General features: G+C 37.6%; 4 protein-coding genes across 4 annotated transcripts; 2 read left to right on the top strand and 2 right to left on the bottom strand.

Moving 5' to 3' along the window:
- Window positions 1-501: 501 nt before the first annotated feature.
- GCK72_008448 (uncharacterized protein) lies at window positions 502-16,874 on the top strand (the record flags this gene model as incomplete). The annotated part of the gene is made up of 13 exons (XM_053726833.1): window positions 502-701; window positions 753-883; window positions 2,755-3,053; window positions 4,491-4,683; window positions 7,516-7,792; window positions 8,952-9,055; window positions 10,564-10,787; window positions 10,893-10,952; window positions 12,019-12,246; window positions 13,379-13,504; window positions 14,795-14,917; window positions 14,979-15,108; window positions 16,612-16,874. The coding sequence occupies 13 exons, from the start codon at window positions 502-504 to the stop codon at window positions 16,872-16,874; spliced, it is 2,358 nt and encodes a 785-aa protein (XP_053586410.1).
- GCK72_008449 (uncharacterized protein) lies at window positions 11,997-12,358 on the bottom strand (the record flags this gene model as incomplete). The annotated part of the gene is made up of 2 exons (XM_053726834.1): window positions 11,997-12,270; window positions 12,345-12,358. 2 exons carry the CDS (start codon window positions 12,356-12,358, stop codon window positions 11,997-11,999), a joined length of 288 nt encoding a protein of 95 aa, XP_053586411.1.
- A 110-nt stretch (window positions 16,875-16,984) lies between the features above and the next one.
- On the bottom strand, window positions 16,985-17,713 carry GCK72_008450 (uncharacterized protein; the record flags this gene model as incomplete). The annotated part of the gene is made up of 2 exons (XM_053726835.1): window positions 16,985-17,217; window positions 17,515-17,713. The coding sequence occupies 2 exons, from the start codon at window positions 17,711-17,713 to the stop codon at window positions 16,985-16,987; spliced, it is 432 nt and encodes a 143-aa protein (XP_053586412.1).
- Window positions 17,714-19,509: 1,796 nt separating this feature from the next.
- On the top strand, window positions 19,510-20,912 carry GCK72_008451 (uncharacterized protein; the record flags this gene model as incomplete). Its single annotated transcript, XM_053726836.1, has 2 exons — window positions 19,510-19,605; window positions 20,613-20,912. 2 exons carry the CDS (start codon window positions 19,510-19,512, stop codon window positions 20,910-20,912), a joined length of 396 nt encoding a protein of 131 aa, XP_053586413.1.
- Window positions 20,913-21,367: the final 455 nt, after the last annotated feature.

Consider the following 21,367-nt stretch of genomic DNA (forward strand, 5'->3'; position numbering starts at 1 on the left):
CTTATTTTCCAGCCGTACCTGCTTACACCTCACCAACGTTCGGTACGACGCATAGTTACATTGTCCATACTTGTTCTTATCATACTCATTGGCCACGAATCGGAATTGGGTGCCCGGAGCGACCACGTATTGAGCAGGCGGACGTGTTGTCTGCTTCATTATGCTGAAAATCTTATTTTTTAATGGAAAATTTGAACAAAAATCAATTTTTTAGAAGAAAATTGAGAAAATCTGCTCAAAATCCACTTAAAATCGGCGAAAAATAAACAAAAATAAATAAAATTTTCGGCTAAACAACACGCGCTAGCGGGATTTCGGAGTGTCGTACTGGGGTGTAAGGGCGGAGCATCGTTGCGCGCGCCGGTTTTTTCTACGATTTTTATTTATTTTTTCGCATTTTTTCGCAATTTTTTCCGATTTTTCCTGGTTTTTCTCAATTTTTTTTCACTTTTCCCAACTAAAAAAAATTGCAGAATGTCCTCCAACTAAATAAAACCCGCAATGTTTCGAAAACTTGGCTCATCCGGGTCACTATGGAAACCGAAAAACCCGCATTCACTGGAATATTTAAAGTATTTGCAAGGCGTGTTGACGAAAAACGAGAAAGTCACTGAGAATAACAAGAAAATACTCGTCGAGGCGTTGAGAGCCATCGCCGAAATCCTCATTTGGGGAGATCAGAATGATGCGTCGGTTTTTGAGTGAGAAAATTCATTAAAAAAATTTTTTTTTTTGAAAAGTTTCTATTCCAGCTTCTTCCTGGAACGTCAAATGCTCCTTCACTTTCTTAAAATCATGGAACAGGGGAATACACCGTTGAATGTGCAATTATTACAGACACTGAACATTTTATTCGAAAATATTCGACATGAAACGTCGCTTTGTGAGTTTTTAGGGTTTGGAGCTGAAAAAAGCGGCAAAAAGGGTGGAAAACGCGAAAAAACCCAAAAATAAAGGGAAAAACTACCAAAATCGAGGTTTTTCACATAGAAATCCATTGGATAAGGCAGTTTAACGGAAAATGGTCAATTTCTCCTTAGAAAACCAAATTTTTCAAAAATTTGACACCGAAAATCATGAATTCGTTGCCAAATTTCCTAATTTTGATGAAAAAGTCCATTTTTCCGTAATTCTTGTGAGAATTTTCAATTTTCCGATCTCTTGATCGATTTTAACCATTTTTTAAACCAAAAATCTTATTTTTTTATAGAATTCCCATTGAAACCAACGTTTTCGGTTTGTTTTTAATGAAAAATTGCGAATTTATACTTTTTTCCGTAAAAAAAAGTCATAATTTCAATGTCAAAACTCGGAGTTTTGGTGATAATTGTCTTAAGTTAAAAAAAATTTAATTAACAATTTTTGACTGGAAATAGTAAAATTCTCTCTGGATAAACGAATTTTTCAAAAGTTTGGCACTGAAAATTATGAATTTTTGTCTAATTTTCTAAATTTCTTCAAAAAGTCCGCTTTTTCATCAATATTTCGACCCCAGAAACTATTTTTGATCGGTTTTAACTAATTTTGAACCAAAAATCTTGAATTTCAATATATTTCCTGTTGAAATTAACGTTTTTAAACGAAAATTTGCAAATTTTTGCTCAAAAATTCATAATTTCGATGTCAAAACTCGGAGTTTTAGTGCTAATCGTCGGAATTAAAAAAACTAATTTTTACTGCAAAAAATTAACTTTTTAGACCTAAAAATCAAGAATTCCTGCTCAAAAGTCCAATTTTCAGTAAAATCTGGAAATTTTTCACATTTTTTAGCCTGATTCAGCTATTCTTGAGCTTCTAAAACGCGCTGAAGGTGCCCCAGACATTGAGAATTGTGAAAATCTAGAAAAAATGAGTAATAGTATGATTCTGGCGATGTTTTCTGCATTTCAGATGTTCAAAACGCGTCAAAGGCGCGCCAGACCTCGATTTTTCTCATTTTTCCACTCCAAAAACCATAAAAACCACAATTTCCAAACTTCCAGACCACAAAAAACACGAATATTCACCCATTTCTCAGCAATTTCAATCCGAAATTTTAAAAACAAGTTTTTAACCGGTCCTCCAGTGAAATATAAAGTTTTTCTCACATTTTTTAAACAGGTTGAGTCATTTTTGGCCGATTTCAATTCAAAAAACCTCGATTTTTCTTATTTTTCTCATTTTTACACTCCAAAAACCACAAATTTTCCCAATTTCTTGAATTTTTAATAGATTCCCAGTGAAACCAACGTTTACAGTCTGTTTTGAACGAAAAATTGCGATTTTTCAAAATAAGTCCAAATTTCTATGTAAAACCTCGGAGTTTTGGTTATAATCTTCGAAATTGGAAGAACGTCACAATTTTCACTTTCAGAAATGCATTTTTTTAACTCAAAAATCAAGAATTCCTGTTCAAAATTCCGGACTTCAGTTTGAAAATATGAGCTCGACACAGTTCTTACAACTGCGCTCCACCGAAATCTCATTGAAAAAGGTCTCTTTTTCTCTGGGTCTCTCAATTTCACACAGAATTTTCTTCGGTTTCGGTAGAGCGCAGTTGTAAGAAGCGTGCCGAGCCCATAAAATCCTGTTATTCACCTAGTTTTCAGCATTTTCAACCGATTTCAATCTGAAATTCTTTAAAAACATATCAATTTTCTAAAAACACATCGAAAAAATGCAATGAAATCTGAAAATTTTCGGCCGATTTCAATTCAAAAATCTCTATTTTTCTTCGTTTTCCACTCCGAAAACCCCAATTTTCCCAATTTCCAGATTTCCTACTGAGCAACAACCACGTGAACTCGATAATTTCCCACAAATTCGACCTGCACAACGATGAGATTATGGCATATTACATTAGTTTTCTGAAAACTCTTTCATTCAAATTGAATCCGGCGACAATTCATTTCTTTTTCAATGAGACAACTGAAGAATTCCCACTTCTCATTGAAGTTTTGAAATTGTATAATTGGAATGAGTCGATGGTTCGAATTGCTGTCAGAAATATTCTTCTGAATATCGTAAGAGTTGACGATGACTCTATGATCATTTTCGTCACCAGACATATCAAAGTGAGTTGGTTTTTTAGGTGGAAATTGGTTATTTGGTGCCAAAAATACCAAATTTTTAATGTTTACTCCACTAAAATAGCAAAAATCAATCATTTTCTTTAAATTTTTGGTGAAAATTGGCCTTTTCTGCAGTAACATGCAGTTTTTTTTTCGGAAATTAAGAAATTTTGAGACTAAAGTTTAAAAAAAAAGCTAAATTTTCATGTTTTTCAGAGTAAAAACTGCAAAAATCAATCATTTTCATTAAATTGTTTGTAAACATTGGCCTTTTCTGCAGTAACATGCAGTTTTTTGCTGAAAAAACTGAAAAAAAAAGTTAAATTTTATATGAAAAATGAAGGAAAAATGAGAAATTTTGAGCCTAAGAATAAAATAAAAACTGTTAAATTTTCATGTTTTTCAGAGTAAAACTGCAAAAATTTATGTTTTTTGGATCAATTTTCGCAAAAAAAGTTATTTTTTCAGCAAAAAATCCAACATATTTTAATTTTTGAACCGAAAAATGAAAAAAATCGTCAAATTTTGACAATTTTTAAAAACAAAAACTGCTAAATTTGTACTTTTTGGATCAATTAACACAGAAATTTTGTTAATTTTTGGAAAAAAATCACAAAAATTTTCAAAATTTTCAGGTTTTTCCTCTTGGAAACTACGTTTTTTGCTCTTTTTCAGCGGAAATTGGTTGTTTGAAGCTAAAAAATTCTTTTTTTCAATGTTTACTCCACCAAAACTGCGAAAATCAATCATTTTCTTCAAATTTTTGAAGAAAATTGGCCTTTTCTACAGTAACATGCAGTTTTTTTTCAAAATTTTCAAGGCTTTTTGCTCAAAAAAGGGAAAATGAGAAATTTTGAGCCTAATAATAAAATAAAAACTGTTAAATTTTCAGATTTTTCTGACTAAAAACTGCAAAAATTTATGTTTTTTGGATCAATTTTCACAAAAAAGTTATTTTTTTCAGCAAAAAATCCAACATTTTTTAATTTTTGAACCGAAAAATGATGAAATCGTCAATTTTTGACAATTTTTATTTTAAAAAAACTGCTAAATTTGTACTTTTTGATCAACTGACACAGAAATTTTGTTAATATTTGGAAAAAAATCACAAAAATTTCGAAATTTTCAGGTTTTCGGGTTTAGCTGTTTTCAAAAAACTTGAGTTTCAGCAAAATCTACAAAAAATTTCAGCAAAATCTACATTTTTCGTCAAAAATTTACAAAAACGTCCCAAAACTATTTTCAAACTTTACAAAAGCACATAAACTGCTCGATTTTCACTCAGAGAATCTCAAATATCAGCAATTTTCGGCGAAAATGTAAAAAAAATTGATTCCGATCAAAAAACTCGGGAAAATTGAGATAATTTTGAGTTTTTGATGAAATTTCGATAAAATTGTCCAATTTCTGCTTAAAAATCATTCAATTTTCCTTTTCCAGGACTACCTCTCTGAACTAATCGATTCCCTTGTTGCCCTCTCAATTGAAATGGACACATTCGTCCGATCGGCTGAAAATGTGTTGGCGAATCGAGAGAGATTACGGGGAAAAGTTGATGATTTAATCGATTTGATTCATTATATCGGAGAGTTGTTAGAAGTGGAAGCAGTCGCCGAATCGTTGTCGGTTCTGGGTGAGTTTCAGAAATAAAAGACGATTTTTGCCTCATTTTGATGAAAAATTCTCCAGAAAAATGGTTTAAAATTCGTTTTTTTTTGTTGGTAAAAACTGTTAGCTTTGCTGCGATAAAAATTTCAAAAAATATCAGGAATTTTGAGTAGACGATCAGATTTTCAAGGTGAGTTCATCTAGACGGAAGGCGGAATTCCGCTCAGCCCTGCAATACATCTCATTTTTCAAATCTTACACTCAAAAACCCAAAATTTCAGCTTTTTTAGCAGGTATGTGCCTGGGTGGCGTTGAGCGCCTCGCATTTCTTCAAAGTGTGATGAAAAAACTCGAAAATGCGAAAAGAGAGAGTGTGAAAAAAGGAGAGACGATATCTGGCCAATCTCGCGCTGATTGGCTGATTGAAAGGGGCGGAGTCTCTCGCTGAACGCTGATTGGTCGCTTGAGATTAAGCATGAGCAATATTCGCATTTTTAGCGGAAACTAGTCCCCCTCGCCAGATATCGTCTCTCAATTCTACACACTCTCTCTTTTCGCGTTTTCGCACACTTTTGATTTTCTCAGCGCCCAAAGCGCCTCTATAGGCACATCCCTGTTTTTTAGCCTGGTTTTTAAAAAAATTCGATGAAACCGCGTTTTGAGACCGGACAGTGAGATGACCACCAGAGTTGCATGGAATTCCGACTTCCGACTTCCAACTTCCGGATAAGGAAATTCACTTCCATGCAACTCTGATGACCATCAGTGATGTGCGGAATGGAAATCGGGAATTCCGAAATTTCCGATTTTTTCGGAACTTTTTTGGAAAAAATTCCGATTTCCGAGAAATATTTTCGGAAAAACTTTTATTTCGAAATTTCAAAAAGAAATTTGTGCGGAATCAAAAGAAATTGCTCCAAACCCAACGTGAACTGTGCCAAAACGTCACATTTGTGTCAAAATTTATAAAAATTTATTAGTTTTTACTGCATATTTATTGATTTTGACTATGAAATGTTTGAAAAACCGAGTTTCCGGAATTTCCGAATTCCTGAGAAGAATAATTTGGGAAATATTCTAAATTTTCAGCTCCGCACATTCCTGAGTGAGATCAGTGTGTGCTTACCGATAATTACTTATCGGTAAATGCCCTTTTCGGTAAATTACCGGTAAATTACCGGTAAATTTTTACCGAAAATTTACCGGTAATTTACCGGTATTTACCGAATTTACCGGTAATTTACCGGTAAATTTGGCGAGATTTTACCGGTAATTACCGGTAAATTTGGCGAGATTTTACCGGTAATTACCGGTAAATTCGGTAAATACCGGTAAATTACCGGTAAATTTCGGTAAATTAAACAAGGCGCGGAGCGTTATTTCGGAGCATCGTTGTTTTTATAATAGAGATAAATTCGACTCCGGAACATCTCGAAACCGGACATTTCGAAACCGGTAAAACGCGTATAAATTTTACTCTAGAAAAGAGGTAATATTATGATTCCGAGGGTCCGGGGTTCGACGCCGGGCCTGGCAAAACTTTTTTGTATTCCGTGTTTGACCTTCTGGTACAAATCTAACAATCAGGGCTCGATTCCCACTGGTGGCAAAACTTTTTTGTTTTTTGTTTTTAGCCTTTTGGTACCAATCTGAAGACCAATGTTCGATCCCCACTGCAGATAAAATATTCTTGCTTTTTATTTTTTGTGTTTTGGTGTTAGTCTACGGTCGAGGGATCGACTTCGGATGTTGGCAAAATTTTTTTTGATTTTGTTATCTTAACAAAAAATCGGCATCTAAAAACGCCTGATTTAAAGAAAACATGAGTGAATGGTTTCATCGTGATATGTTTCTTATTTTTGAGATGTCCGTTTTTTGTTAAGATAAAAAAATAAATTTTAAAAAATTTTGCCAACATCCGAAGTCGATTCCTCGACCGTAGACTAACACCAAAACACAAAAAATAAAAAGCAAGAATATTTTATCTGCAGTGGGGATCGAACATTGGTCTTCAGATTGGTACCAAAAGGCTAAAAATAAAAAACAAAAAAGTTTTGCCACCAGTGGGGATCGAGCCCTGATTGTTAGATTCGTACCGAAAGGTCAAACACGAAATACAAAAAAGTTTTGCCAGGCCCGGCGTCGAACCTATAAATTCAGAACTATTGACTTTTTACCGAAATTTACCGGTAATTTACCGGTAAATAGCCGTTTCGGTAAATATTTTCGGTAAAAATTTACCGGTAAATTACCGGTAAATATTTACCGAAATTTACCGATAAATTTACCGGTAATTTACCGGTAAATTTACCGGTAATTTACCGGTAAATTTCGGTAAAAATTTACCGGTAACTTTACCGGTAATTTACCGGTAAATTTACCGGTAAATTTCGGTAAATTTTTACCGGAACGTTCCGGAAATTCACACTGAGTGAGATTACCACCGTTCGAGCAAAAAAAACCTAATTTTTAATGTAAATCTTATCGAAAAACGGTTGTTTGAGATTTTCAGCGATGTTTATTCAAAATATTTCATATTTTTGTCTTTTTTCTACCCAAAAACCCGTACTTGCAAATTTACGGCCCGGCCTGGCAAGGCCCGAAGGCCCGGGCCGGTAGAGAATTTTCAAGGCCCAATTTTTTGAATTTTTTTAAAATTTCATATTAAAAATTTCAATTTTTTTGATGCATAACTAGCTTTTGATTGAATTCTGAAGTATAGTTAAAAATTCGACAATTTTATGAAAAAATTCAAAAAATTTCAAAATTTCAGTTCAAATTTTTCAGCCGGGCCGTTGCAAGTATGCAAAAACCCGATTTTCAGCCTGAAATCCCATCCAAATTCCCCATTTTTCAGTGACCACTCGCTACCTATCCCCCCTCCTCCTCTCAAGTATTTCCCCCCGTCGAGACAATCATTCCCTCCTGCTCACTCCAGTCTCCGCCCTCTTCTTCTTCTCAGAATTCCTTCTCGTCGTCCGTCATCACGAAACAATTCACACATTCTTATCATCATTTCTCTTCGATAATCAGAAGACTCTGATGACTCATTGGATTCGAAACGAACAGAACTTCTATTTGGAGCCAATGTCCATGTCGTCACCTGTTACAGAGAATGTGGTGGATCAGGATTGGTAAGGGATCTTGGCTGAAATTCTGTGGAAAAAAAGAGGAAAAAATTCAGGAAAATTCCCAAAAAACGCGAATTTTCAGCCAAAGTTTTGCCTGGCCGAACTTTTTCAGTTCGGATTTCTAGGCCAGAACGTTGATTTTTGGTGAACTGGCGCACCTTTAGCGCGTTTCAGAGCTTTGAAGAATCCGAGGCCACGCCCACTTTTTGCATTTTCTGGCGGTAAATTCCAACGAATTTCTAAATAACTGGCGCGCCTTTGGCGCATATAATGTAATTTTATTGCTTTAGGCTCCGCCCACATTAGGCGCCGTCCCCCCCAATTTTCTGCAATTTTTGGTTAACTGGTGCACCTCTGACGCGTTTCAGATCTTTATTAGGCTCCGCCCACTTTTTGCATTTGTCCGAAAATGGAGTTTTCAAGCGATAATTCTTTTTGGTTGTCTGGCGTACCGTCGACGCTTTTTTACTTATACCGTTTTTTTTTTTCAAAAACTGCAATAATGCCAATTCCAACAAGATTTTGAAGAAATGGCCTAGAAACCCAAACAGAAAAAGTTAGGCCAAGTAATTTTTCGTCGTTTTTCCGACTGAACATTTGCGTTTTTTGACTAAAAGTGTCCGAACTTTTTCAGTTCGGACAGCCGAAGTGGAAGAGTTTTGCTGACCTAGAAACCCTAACAAGAAAAAGTTAGGCGCCGCACCAATTTCAACCAATTTCATGACTTAAAATTCGCGTTTTTGGAACATTTGAATTTTTTTGAATTTCCCAAAAAACGAGAATTTTCAGCTGAAAAATGGTCAAAATTGGTCTGGCCTAACCTTTTCTGCTCGGACAGTCAACGTGGAAGAACTTTCGCAATTGCTGGCCTAGAAACCCAAACAGGAAAAGTTAGGCCAGATCAATTATCATCATTTTTCCGACTGAAAATTTGGGTTTTTAGGAATTTTTACACAGAAATTCCTATACTTTTCTAAACATTTTGAGTTCAAGCTAATCCCCAGATTACCGTAATCCTCTTTCAGCGATTGCGATTGTTCCGGCCTAGAAACCCAAACAGAAAAAGTTAGGCCGCACCAATTTCAACCATTTTTCCGACTTAAAATTCGCGTTTTTTCGAGAATTTTTCACATATTTAAAGGAAAAATTAGGTATTTTTCAGTGCGTTCTTCGATAACCTACTGGAAGCATTCGAAACGTGCCAAACAGATGATTCGAGATCGTTCTACGGATTGATGCTGATTTATTCAATGTTTCAGAATAAAGGTAGGTAATAGAAGTGGTGAGAAATTCGAAAATTTTAAAGGAGGTGAGAATTCAAAAAAAAAATTCGCTCAAAGTTCAGTAAGTGATTGTTCTGTGGGTCCCGAACTCATGACCGAACGCGCATGAGTACAAAACGGCAACCGGCTGAGCTACACGGTCGAGAACGCTACCGCCCACTCGGGGTTCTGATAAATGTGGGGTGCCACTCAATCACAATTTCGATCACAATTTTTGGCGTTCTCACCTCCTTTAAGCACAAAACTGAAAATATACCGTTTTAAAAAGTATATATATATATATATATAAACACGTATTTTTCCATTCTACAACCATCCACTCTACAGACAGTAAGTTATATAAATATTGTGAAGTTGACGTTTTGTCTCTCTTTTCTTTTATTATTATATGTCGGCTATATCTATCGGAATGCATAATTGATTCATTTGAGTTTTGCATGCGCGATTTCTGTCTATTCTATAGAAAAGAAGCCCGGGGAAATTCTGGGCTCCTAGCTTAAGATTGCATGTTTTTATACCTGGTTTAGATCTCAGGCTAGTTCTCTAAGAAATTCCTCCGTTTGATATCGAAAATTGTAGAATTTTAGTCCAAAAGTATGTTCGGTACTCTATCAGTCGGAAGTTATTCTGAAACAGAAGGAAGGTGAACTGGATCCTGCGGCCTAACTGTTTCATGCCTTTTCTATTTTTCTGGCAGTGGACTCGTAAATCTCTCGAGACTTTGGCGTCGAGGAATCAGGCTCGAATATTCTGTTAACCGTTAAATTTGGTAATTATGAATAGAATATAAGTTTGATTCTGCCGTAGACCTTCCTGAAAACCATACTTTCAACGGGTCGGGCCGGGTCGGACCGTGACGAGAATTTCCAAAGCCCAGCCCGGCCCGGCTGAAGCTATTTGAGTGTAAGATGAAGTCGTCATTAGTTAGAGATCTTTCTGAATAACAGAACGGGATATTATAACGGCTTAGATTCGAGCACATTCAAACTGTTAGAAACTTTATAATCCCAGTAACTCAAGGAGTTCTCTTTGTATGAATTACGGTTTTCTTGCAATATTCTTTCCTGGATTTGCATTTACATCGTTAACATGTCAGATCAAAGTGTCACATTATTCCCTTGTCAGAAAACTTTGCTCTGAGCTAACGATGTAAATGCGAATCCGGAAAAGCATTTTTGCAAGAAAACTGTAATTCTTTATAAGAGAACTTCTTGAATTAATGGGATTATAAGGTTTCTAACAGTTCGAATGTTCTCAAATGCTATGACGACTTCACCTAACACTATAATAGCATCAAGCCAAAACCCACCACATTCTGAGGAAATACGTAGCTTCTGTAACAATAGTTTGCATCTCGCCCGATTTCCAGCCTTACTCTCTGATTCCTATATATATATGTGACTGCTTGAATTAAAGCGATTCTGATTCAGCCTCCATGACTTTCTGCTCCATTTCAACCCCCTATACCTAAGTTTTTTCTCCCGTTTCCAGCTGATGTTGGAGAACTTCTATCGGCCGCCCATTTCCCAGTCCTCATGAGAGAAACTTCCAATCCGTCAGCAACTACTGGATCCCTGGCTCAACAGACTCTCGCACGTCTTCGGATATCATCCACGTCTTCTATCACGAAACGAACACGGGCGGTGACAGAAATTGGAGTGGAAGCGACGGAAGAGGATGAGATATTTCATGATGTACCTGAGGAGCAGAATATGGTGATTCTATGGGGAAAAAATGGATAAAGTTTTGGGAAAAATGCATGAAAAATCAGTAGAAAATGTATAAAAATCACTGGAATATGACCAAAAACTGATTTTCAGGAAGAGTTGGTTGATGATGTATTGTTTGATACTGAAAACTCATCATATGCTTTGCAAGATGTGAGTAATACCGGAAAAATGAATATTTAAGTATGAAAATTGAGCGATTCCATGTGAATTTGATGAAAAATAACGGTTTTTGATCAAAAATCCCATTAAAACCCTTCAAAATCTAGCCAAATTTATAGTTTGTAGTGTAAAAGCGGCTGAAAATTACTGATCATCCTGTTAGAAATGTCAAAAACTTCCTTCTTTCGTTGCAAAAAGTCAGAAAATATAGAAAATTGACTGAAAAATTGAGTTTTTATCATGAAAATCACTGAAAATCGAAAATTTCGCTTTAAAAATGCTCAAAATTAAACTGAAAATCTACCTGAAACTGTCGAAAAATGAACTAAATTGAAGTTTTTTAAATGAAAATCAAGAAAAAGTGAAATTTTTATCATAAAATTTACTAAAAATTATGAAAAATCTGAAATTTTCTCATAAAATTTAGTGAAATTCAACATTTTAGAACCGGGAATTTATGATTTTTGCCTGAAAAAAACTAGGAACAATGGAAAAGTTGCAGAAATCGAATCGACACAATTTTTATATAAAAATTATTAAAAATAGCTGAAAAGAGCTAAAATTTAATCTGGAAACCGAGTTTCTCTCATAAAAATTGATGTTTTATGCCAATTTTTATCGAAAAATCTATGAAAACTTACATTTTTCATTCAAAAATTATCTAAAAATCCACCAGAAACCTTATCTTAAGTTTTAGACCACAAGTGACAGAAATTTTGAGTTTTATCATGAAAATTCACTGAAAATCGAGCATTTTGTAACTGAAAATGCTCAAAATTGACTGAAAATCAAGAAAAATCTGAAATTTTCTCATAAAATTTAGTGAAAATTCACATTTTTGAACCGAAAATTTATGATCTCTAGCTAACAACTTTATTGAAATTGGTGAAAATAGCTGAAAATAGCTGAAATTTACTCTGAAAACCGAGTTTTTCTCATAAAAAATGACTTCAAATCTCAAAATTTTTGTCAATTTTCATCGAAAAATCTATGAAAAATTCATTCAAAAATTATCTAAAAATCCACTCAGAAATCTCATTCTCTCCTCCATTTCCAGCCCGAAGAAACGTCTCGTTCCCGTTTCCAATCAGCTGCCGATGAACTCCCCGTCCCGACGTCATCTGAATCCCTTCCGACGTCTTCTGGTCTAGATTCTCGACTATTTGATGCCCTCTCATCTATAATTCGAGCAGTTGGAACAGATGATAATCGGATTCGACCGATTACTCTGGAATTGGCGTGTCTTGTGATACGACAGATTTTGATGACAGTGGATGATGAGAAGGTGAGCGGGATTTCTGGAATTTGACTGAAAATTCGAGGAAATTAGTGAAAAATAGCCCAAAAACCGGCTAAAAATTGTAGAATTTCGGGTAGAAATACCTCAAAATAATCATGTTGTCTGAAATTTTGTTAAAATTTATCAAAATTTCAATGAACCACTCAATTTTGACTGAAAATTCGAGGAAATCAGGGAAAAATAGGCCAAAAAACCGCTGAAAATGATAGAACGTCGTGTAGAAATGACCCGAAAATGATAATTTCAGTTTTAATGCTGAAATTTGGATTAAGAATAGGTATTTTCACTGAAAATGATCGAATTTTGCCGGAAATTTCATTAAAGTTCATCAAATTTGGAATAAATTGCTCAATTTTGACTGAAAATTCGAGGAAATTGGTCAAAAACAGGCCAAAATTCGCTAAAAATGATAGAATTTCGGTTAGAAATTACCTCTAAATGCTTAATTTCTTTTAAACATTGTTAAATTTTCACTGAACATTGTCGAAATTTGCCGGAAAATTCATTAAAGTTCATCAAATTTGCAATAAATTGCTCAATTTTGACTGAAAATTCGAGAAAATTAGTCAAAAACAGGCCAAAAATCGCTAAAAATGATAGAAATTAGGTTAGAAATTACCACTAAATCCTTAATTTCTTTAAAAAATTCTTACATTTTCACCGAAAATGGTCAAATTTTGTCTGAATTTTCAGTAAAATCCATCAAATTTTTAATTGAATCTCCGAATTTTGACTGAAATTTTGAAAAAATCTGTCAAAAATACCCCAAAAACCGTCTAACATATCAAAATTTCGGCTAGAAATGATCTCAAAATACACATTTTGTCTGAAATTTTAATAAAAATTCGTCAGATTTTTCAAAAGTTGCCGGATTTTGGCTGAAAATTCTTTCAGAATCCTTCAAAATTCCTTCAAAATTCCCCTAAAAACCTGCAAGAGTTATGAATTTTGACTGAAATGTTGAGAAAAACTGTGAAAAATAGGCCAAAAACTGCTAAAAATGGTCGAATTTTGTCTGAAATTACATAAGAATCTATCAAATTTTCTGAAAATTGCACAATTTTGACTGAAAATTTTTTCAAAATTCATCAAAATTTCCTAAAATTCCCATTTCCAGGTTCACACAAATCTCACAAAACTGTGCTCGGAAGTTCGTCTGAAACTGCTAGGATGCATAGGACAATATGTGAATGGAGAGAATCTATTTCTGGAATGGTTTGAGGATGAATACGCTGAATTTGAGGTGAGAGAGAGAACGGACATCTGGATGGACGGATAGACAGACAGATTTATTTTGAAAACTTATTTAAAAAACAGTTTATTCGAAGATTATAATCCCACATACTCAAAGCCCCGCCCCTTTTGTCCTACAGTATCCCATAGGGGATGGCGGAACCCGTGAGAAGTGGGTAGAAGTGGGTGGAGCCAAGAAGTCTGTTAAAAAGCGTCGAAGCCACGCCAGACAACCCAAGAAAAATTATCGCTTGAAGCCTCCTATTTCCGGGAAAAATGAAAAGAGTGGGCGGAGCCTAATAAAGCTCTGAAACGCGCCAAAGGTGCACCAGTTGACCAAAAATTGCAGAAAATGGGGGGGGGGCGGAGCCTAAAACAATAAAATTACATTTTATGCGCCAAAGGCGCGCCAGTTCTTCAGAAATTCGTTGGAATTTACCGCCAGAAAATATTAAAAGTGGGCGGGGCCTCGGATTCTTTAAAGCTATGAAACGCGCCAAAGGTGCCCCAGTTTACCAGAAATACGCCCATTTTTTGGAAAAAAAGGGGCGTGACCTAAAAGTGGGCGGGGCCTCGGATTCTTTGAAGTTCTGAAATGCGCCAAAGGTGCACCAGATTTCCAAAAATCGCAGAAGAAATACGCCCATTTTTGATTTTTTTGGAAAAAGGGGCCGTCCTAAAAGTGGGCGGAGCCTAAAGCAATAAAATTACATTATGTGCGCCAAAGGCGCGCCAGTTCTTCAGAAATTCGGTGGAATTTACCGCCAGAAAATGACAAAAGTAGGCGGGGCCTCGGATTCTTTAAAGCTATGAAACGCGCCAAAGGTGCACCAGTTTACCAGAAATACGCCCATTTTTTATTTTTTTTGGAAAAAGGGGGCGTGACTTAAAAGTGGGCGGAGCCTAAACCTGTTTTTCTCACCAAAATCTCGATTTGATGGCCGCCCTCCAGACCACACCCATTTCTGAAGTTATGCTTTTGGTAAATAAATGGGCGTGGCCTAAAAATGGGCGGAACCTTAAAAAATGGGCGGAGCCTAAATATGAAAAGAATGGGCGGAGCCTTTAAATATCTGAAACGCGTCAAAGGTGCACCAGTTCACTAGAAGGATACGCCCATTTTCGATTTTTTGGAAAAAAGGGGCGTGATCTAAAAGTGGGCGGAGCCTACACCTGTTTTCTTACCAAAGCCTTCTCACCCTTCCAGGTCACGCCCATTTTCTGAATTTTTTTTTTTTGAAAAATAAAGTGGGCGGAGCCTAAAAGATACTGTGTACACTCTTTATGCCGATTTTTCCAGGTAAATCACGTGAATTTCGATATAATCGGCTACGAGATGCTCCTCCCACCCGCGGCCACGCCCCTTTCCAATCTTGTGCTCCACAAACGACTGCCCAGTGGATTCGAGGAACGACTCAGAACTGTATGTCGTTATATATATATATATTATTTATGAGTTTTCTGAAAAGTAATATATATTTCAGCAAATAATATTCTATCTACATATCCGAAAACTCGAGAGAGATTTGACGGGAGAAGGGGATACGGAACTACCGGTGAGAGTGTTCAATTCGGAACAAGAACCTGTGGCAGTGGGAGATTGTATCAATTTGCGTAAGTTTTTGAGGGGAGTGGGGGACATCTGGAGAGCTGGAAACACAGACAGATGCTTGAAAATTGCAAAAATTGGAAAATCCGGATACCAGGACACACAGACAGACTACCAGAGTAGCAGAAATCCGGACATACAGACAGACGTCTGGACATTCAGACACACAGGTAGAAAACAATGTCCGGACATCTGGATACCACGATTTCGAACAGGCAGAGAGCCGGAAGCAAAAAATTCGAAAATACGGACATCCGGACACTAGGAAACACAGATAGACAACAAAGCCAGCGGAAATCCGGACGAACAGACATATAACTGGAATTTTGGATGTTAGGCTCCGCCCACATTTAGGTCACGTCCCTTCTTTTCCAAAAACCGAAAATAGGCGTATACTTCATGTTTTCCATAACTGTGATTTCTGGTAAACTGGTGCACCTTTACCGCGTTTCGGAGCTTAAAACAATCCGAGACTCCGCCCGCTTTTGACATTTTCTGGCGGTAAATTCCAACGAATTTCTAAAGAACTGGCGCGCCTTTGGCGCATATAATGTACTTTTATTGCTTTAGGCTCCGCCCCCCCCCCCCATTTTCTGCAATTGTTGGTTAACTGGTGCACCTTTGGCGCGTTTCATAGCTTTAAAGGCTCCGCCCACTCTTTTCATTTTTCCCGGAAATTGGAGGCTTCAAGCGATATTTTTTTTGGTTGTCTGGCGTGCCTTCGACGCTTTTTAGACACGTTTTGGCTCCACCCAATTTTTTCAAAAAATGGAACAATCCAACGAGTTTTTGAATTTGAATTTTCAAAAATGCTCAAAAATCCGGTGCTCTGAATTTCAGTACATATTAATAGACTCTTTTAGCACATAGAGACGGACATCCGGACATCAGCGCTTTGGACAGAAGATTCCAAAATGTCAAAAAAGTCGGAAATCCGGATCCCGGGACACACAGGCAGACTGCCAGAGTAGCTGAAATCCGGACATCTGGAAATGTGAATAGGAGTGTTGAATTAGGAAAATCCGGACGAACAGACAAAAGTCTGGAATTTTGGATGTCTGCAGATTTGAATTTACAGAAAACCACATAGACCTGGTGATTTGGATTCCAGTTCATACATATAGACCCTTTAGCATATAGACGGACATCCGGACATCCGGACTCAAGGACAGACACAAATAGATTTCTTGATAAAGAACTAACGCCATAGGTGATTTTTAGTCTGAAAATTCAGAAATTTTAGCTCGAAATTTATTTTTGAGAAATTTTAGGGCGGAAATTTTTTGGCCAGCTGGTACCCTAGCTCGACAGCTTTTTTAAACGAATTTCGAGAATTTTTGAATCATTTTTGACCGACACTTTAATCAAAAGAAATCTGGATATCTGGATATACAGACAGAAATTTGATAGACATCTGGATACCTGACAATCAGACAGACATCCGGATATCCCGACACACAAACAAACCATCCCGAGACCCCCTCTCTAATCTCCACCAGTATCTTCAGACAACTCCGATCTCCTCTCCTGCACAGTAGTCCCTCAACAACTGTGCTCCATCGGCAAACCAGGAGACCGTCTCGCGCGATTCCTCGTCACCGATCGTCTCCAGCTGATTCTAGTCGAGCCAGACTCCCGAAAAGCGGGATGGGCGATTGTACGATTCGTTGGATTGTTACAGGATACAACTATCAACGGAGACTCGGCAGACTCAAAAGTGTTGCATGTGGTTGTGGAGGGACAGCCGAGTCGATTGAAGGTAAGAAATTAATGAAATAAAAGAAAACAGACAGAACTTTATTCCACACAATTTCATCACCATCACTACTTTTTAACTCAAAATTTATTAGACGTATTTTCCAGATTTTTGTCTTGAATTTCTTACTGATAGGTACACGTGGTGATGGTACCGTACGACAGTTTGTACGTGCCGTCTTCCTGCTTCTTAAACTCCAGAATCAGCTTGTCGTCAGTCTCGAAAACGAATCCGTTCGCCTTGACAATCATCGAGAGAATGTCCTCACGGGTGAACGCGTTCTCCACCTCCAAAGTGAGATCCTTTGGGTATTTGGTCTCGTCGATGAGCGATTGAGTGACGAGCGCAACGAAGTGACCTGGGAAATTAGGGAAATTTTGGGCTTTTCAGAGCTGAAACCGCGTCAAAGACACGCCAGATTCGAAGAAAAACGCGAAATTTTGAGCTTTTCAGAGCTGAAACCGCGTCAAAGGCACGCCAGATTTGAAGAAAAACGTGAAATTTTGGGCTTTTCAGAGCTGAAACCGCGTCAAAAGCACGCCAGATTTGGAGAAAAACGCGAAATTTTGGGCTTTTCAGAGCTGAAACCGCGTCAAAGGCACGCCAGATTCAAAGAAAGGGATTTGTTTTCCTGAAAACTCACTTTTGAACAAACGGCTATCACACATATTGAACACGAGATCCTCTGAAATCCAATTGGTGAGCTCGTGAATGTCCTCACTCTTTCGAATGTTCATCACGTCGGCGGCGAACTTGGTGGCGGTGGTCTTTGCCAGCTCGAGAGCGGCGGCATCGTCACAGGTGACAAGGGTCTGGAACATAGAATGAGGTTGATTTACGCCGTAAATCGACATAGCGGCTCTAGAAATTGTCAGTTTCAAGCGGGGAATCAACATTTTCCGTCAAAGTCAGATCGAGTCAAATGCTATAAGCACGCAGTTCTTCTCACAACCGTGCTCTACCGAAACTAATGGAATATTGTATGCGAAATTGTGAGACTCAGAGAAAAAGATACATTTTTCAAGAGCATTTCGGTGGAGCGCAGTTGTAAGAACTGTGCCGAGCGAATAGTAACCGCTTGATTCACAAGGTTTACTTGAAGTCAGCTAGTGCGCTCTACTGATAAAATGTGACAAGCAGGGTTACGGTCATGCCAATTTTCAATTTTCGGGTTGGCATGAAGTGTTCACGAGAGGCCACCTCATTTAGGTGCCGCGCTTGTACATCAAGTAGAGCGCATTTGCATTCCAGTGCTTGTTTCACAAAAATCAAGTAAGTGAATTTTGCCACGTGGCAAAACATTCACCTCGAGTTCTCAAATCTCCTTCGAAAGTTGGCGGTTGCTTGAAAATGCCGATTTCAAGCATTGAATTACGCCGTAAATCGACACAGACTGCTTACTGGTAGAGCAAGATCAGTTAGATGATTCCTAGTGAATTATCTTTTACAATTTTGGGTCCTTGGAAGCCACTGTCTCTAAGATCCTGCCACGTGGCGTTCTGTCGCTTTACGGCGTAAATCGACACAGCACCAGCCGACAAACGACTCAGAATACGTGAAAATCACTCATTTTCACTCAAATTTCAAATTTGGCGCCAAATTTAGGTGGAGCGGTCCTGCATTTCATCACTGACTCTAACGGCGTTAACTGGCTTAAGTTTGCCACGTGTCGCTACACCGATGCTAGCACGTCACGCTTGTTACAAGCGCGCTCTACTGGGACCGAAGAAAATTGAGTGCGGAATTGAGAGACTCAGAGAAAAAGATACACTTTTCAAGGGGATTTCGGTGGAGCGCTGTTGTAAGAACTGTGCCGAGCTAATAGTTTGGACCATTTTTCAAAATGGCCGCTGGAATTCGGTGGAGCGCACTTTCACAGTCTCGTTCCATGCTTAACCAGCTGAATGACACGTGGCACCCCACTACCGTAGTCTCCCCTTACCGTAGAGACGATGAGAACGGCGACGCAGAGAAGCTTCATTCCAAGTGGAGGAGAAGACGGGCGGATAACTATTGTTGTTTGTATTCGGGGGACTGACTCCTTTCCTCCTCGGATTCGTTTCTGATGACACGACGATGACACGTGTTAGTGGAACGTGTCACGTTTATGATGGGTCACGTCATCCTGGAATAAGTGGAATTTTGGAATTGTGGGAGGCCACGTGGAATATTGAAATTGAAAATATTTACTTATTTTCCACGGATTTCATCGAAAAATTTGAGATTTTCGGGTTATTTCTCTCGATTTCTGATAGTTTTCTGCACAAAAACGCTGAAATCATTGGGTTTTTGACTCAAAAACGCTGAAAAACTCTAAAAGTTATATTTTTCACGAGTTTTATCGAAAAATTGAGATTTTTGGGTTATTTCTCTCGGTTTCTGACAGTTTTTCTACCCCAAAAACGTTAAAATTATTGGTTTTTGGCTGAAAAACGCTGAAAAACTCCAAAAGTTACATATTTTTCACGGATTTCATTGAAAATTTTGAGATTTTTGGGTTATTTCTCTCAATTTCCGATGATTTTCTACACTAAAAACGCTGAAATCATCGCTTTTTGACCCAAAAAAAATGCTGTAACTTCTATTTTGACTCTAAAATTGAGATTTTCTGGTGATTTTCCCCTGAAATTTTCAGTTTTTGATCCAAAAAATGAGTTTTTTTCAGAAACGCCACCCGGTGCTCACTGCCAAGCTGGTATTCGATGATCATATTCGGTGTATGGCTGCCAAGCAGAGATTGACGAAAGTGAGTTACAGAATCTGAAAATTTGAGAAGGGAAGCTCCACCCACTTTTCTCCCCACCGTGTTGATATTAATCGTCAAATCCAAACCATAATGGAAAGAGGGCGTGGCCTGAAAATGGGCGGAGCCTAAAGCCACGCCAGTTCTTTAGAAACTCGTTGGAATTGGTAGAAGTGGGCGGAGCCAAAACGTGTATCAAAAAGCGTCGAAGGTACGCCAGAGAACCAAATTTCAGAAAAATTATAAAGTGGGCGGGGTCTCGGATCATTCGAAGCTCGGAGACGCGCTAAAGGCGCACCAGTTCAATTTTTGGAATAAAGGGGGCGTGACCTAAAAGTGGGCGGAGCCTAAACCTGTTTTTCTCACCAAAATCTTCTCGTTTTTTGATGGAAAGCTCACCTTCCAGGCCACGCCCATTTATGAAATTGTAGTTTGGAAAAATAAATGGGCGTGGTCTAAATGTGGGCGGAGCCTAAATCTTCCCATTTTTCGAGTTAAAAAAGTGGCGGAAAAGTGAGGCGGATCCGGGATGATTTTGAAATTTTTCAGTTTTATCAAGAATTTGACATTTTGAGTGATTTTCCAGCAAAATTTCTTCTAAAAATGTCAAAAAATAACATCAGAGCGCAGTTGCATCATCGATTTTTTTAAAAAGCTCAGCTTTTTATTCACTGACAAGGAAATGTGCTTCATTGAGATTCCCATATTGAGAATCTCCAAAAATCATAAAATCTGTATAAAAACTGTTAAAATGATAAAGGATGCATAAGTGGGCGGAGCCTAACGCGCCACCGACACCCCATTCACCCATCCATTAAGGCCACGCCCATTTCTGAAATTACATTGTTGAAAAATTAATGAGCGCGGCCTAAAAGTGGGCGGAGCCTAAATCTCGAAAAAGACGGAAAAATGGCCGGATTAGGGATTAATTCGAATCTCGAAAAACTTTAAAAAATGGGCGGAGCCCCAACGCGCCACCGACACCCCATCCACCCATATTTCTTCTTCAGGGTCGCCAAACCGCCCGTGGTCTAAAACTGCAAGCGATTTGCTCCGCCCTCGGAGTCCCGCGTATCGATCCGACCACAATGACGTCATCACCACGTATGAATCCATTTCGAATCGTCAAAGGATGTGCACCGGGAAGTGTCCGAAAGACAGTATCCACGTCATCTGGATCCTCGGCTTCTTCTTCAAATCGTCCAGGATATTATTCGGCTAATTTAAGATCTTCGGTCTCCAGGAATTCACCGGTTCCTGGGGTACCTGAAGACCCGACTCAACCCGGAACGTCTGGACGCAGAAATTAGATTCTACTTGTGTAAATTAATGAGAATGCAATTATGCTCTATTGAGAATAGTGGAGAAATTCTAGAATTTTATCAAAAAAAAAAGCAGAAAAATTCAAATTTTCACATTGAGCAAGTGCGCTCTATTGAGATTTCTCGGAAGTTTACAATTTTTATTAAAAAATTGAGACTGTTGACTAGTTTTTGTCATTTTTCAAGTAAAAATCATTTCAATTTCAAAAGTTTTGACTATGCAAACTGGAATTCTAGAATTTTATCAAAAAAAAAGCAGAAAAATTCAAATTTTCGCATTGTGCAAGTGCGCTCTGTTGAGATTTTTTCAAATGTACAATTTTTATGGAAAACATCAAGACTTTTCATCAGTTTTTGTCCAAATTTCCCTTTTTTCCTGGTTTGTATTCATTTTTCAAGTGAAAATCTATTAGATTTCAAAAATGTTGGATATGCAAACGCGC

This window comes from Caenorhabditis remanei, chromosome III, assembly GCF_010183535.1.
Source record: "Caenorhabditis remanei strain PX506 chromosome III, whole genome shotgun sequence".
NCBI classification, from domain to species: Eukaryota; Metazoa; Nematoda; class Chromadorea; order Rhabditida; family Rhabditidae; genus Caenorhabditis; species Caenorhabditis remanei.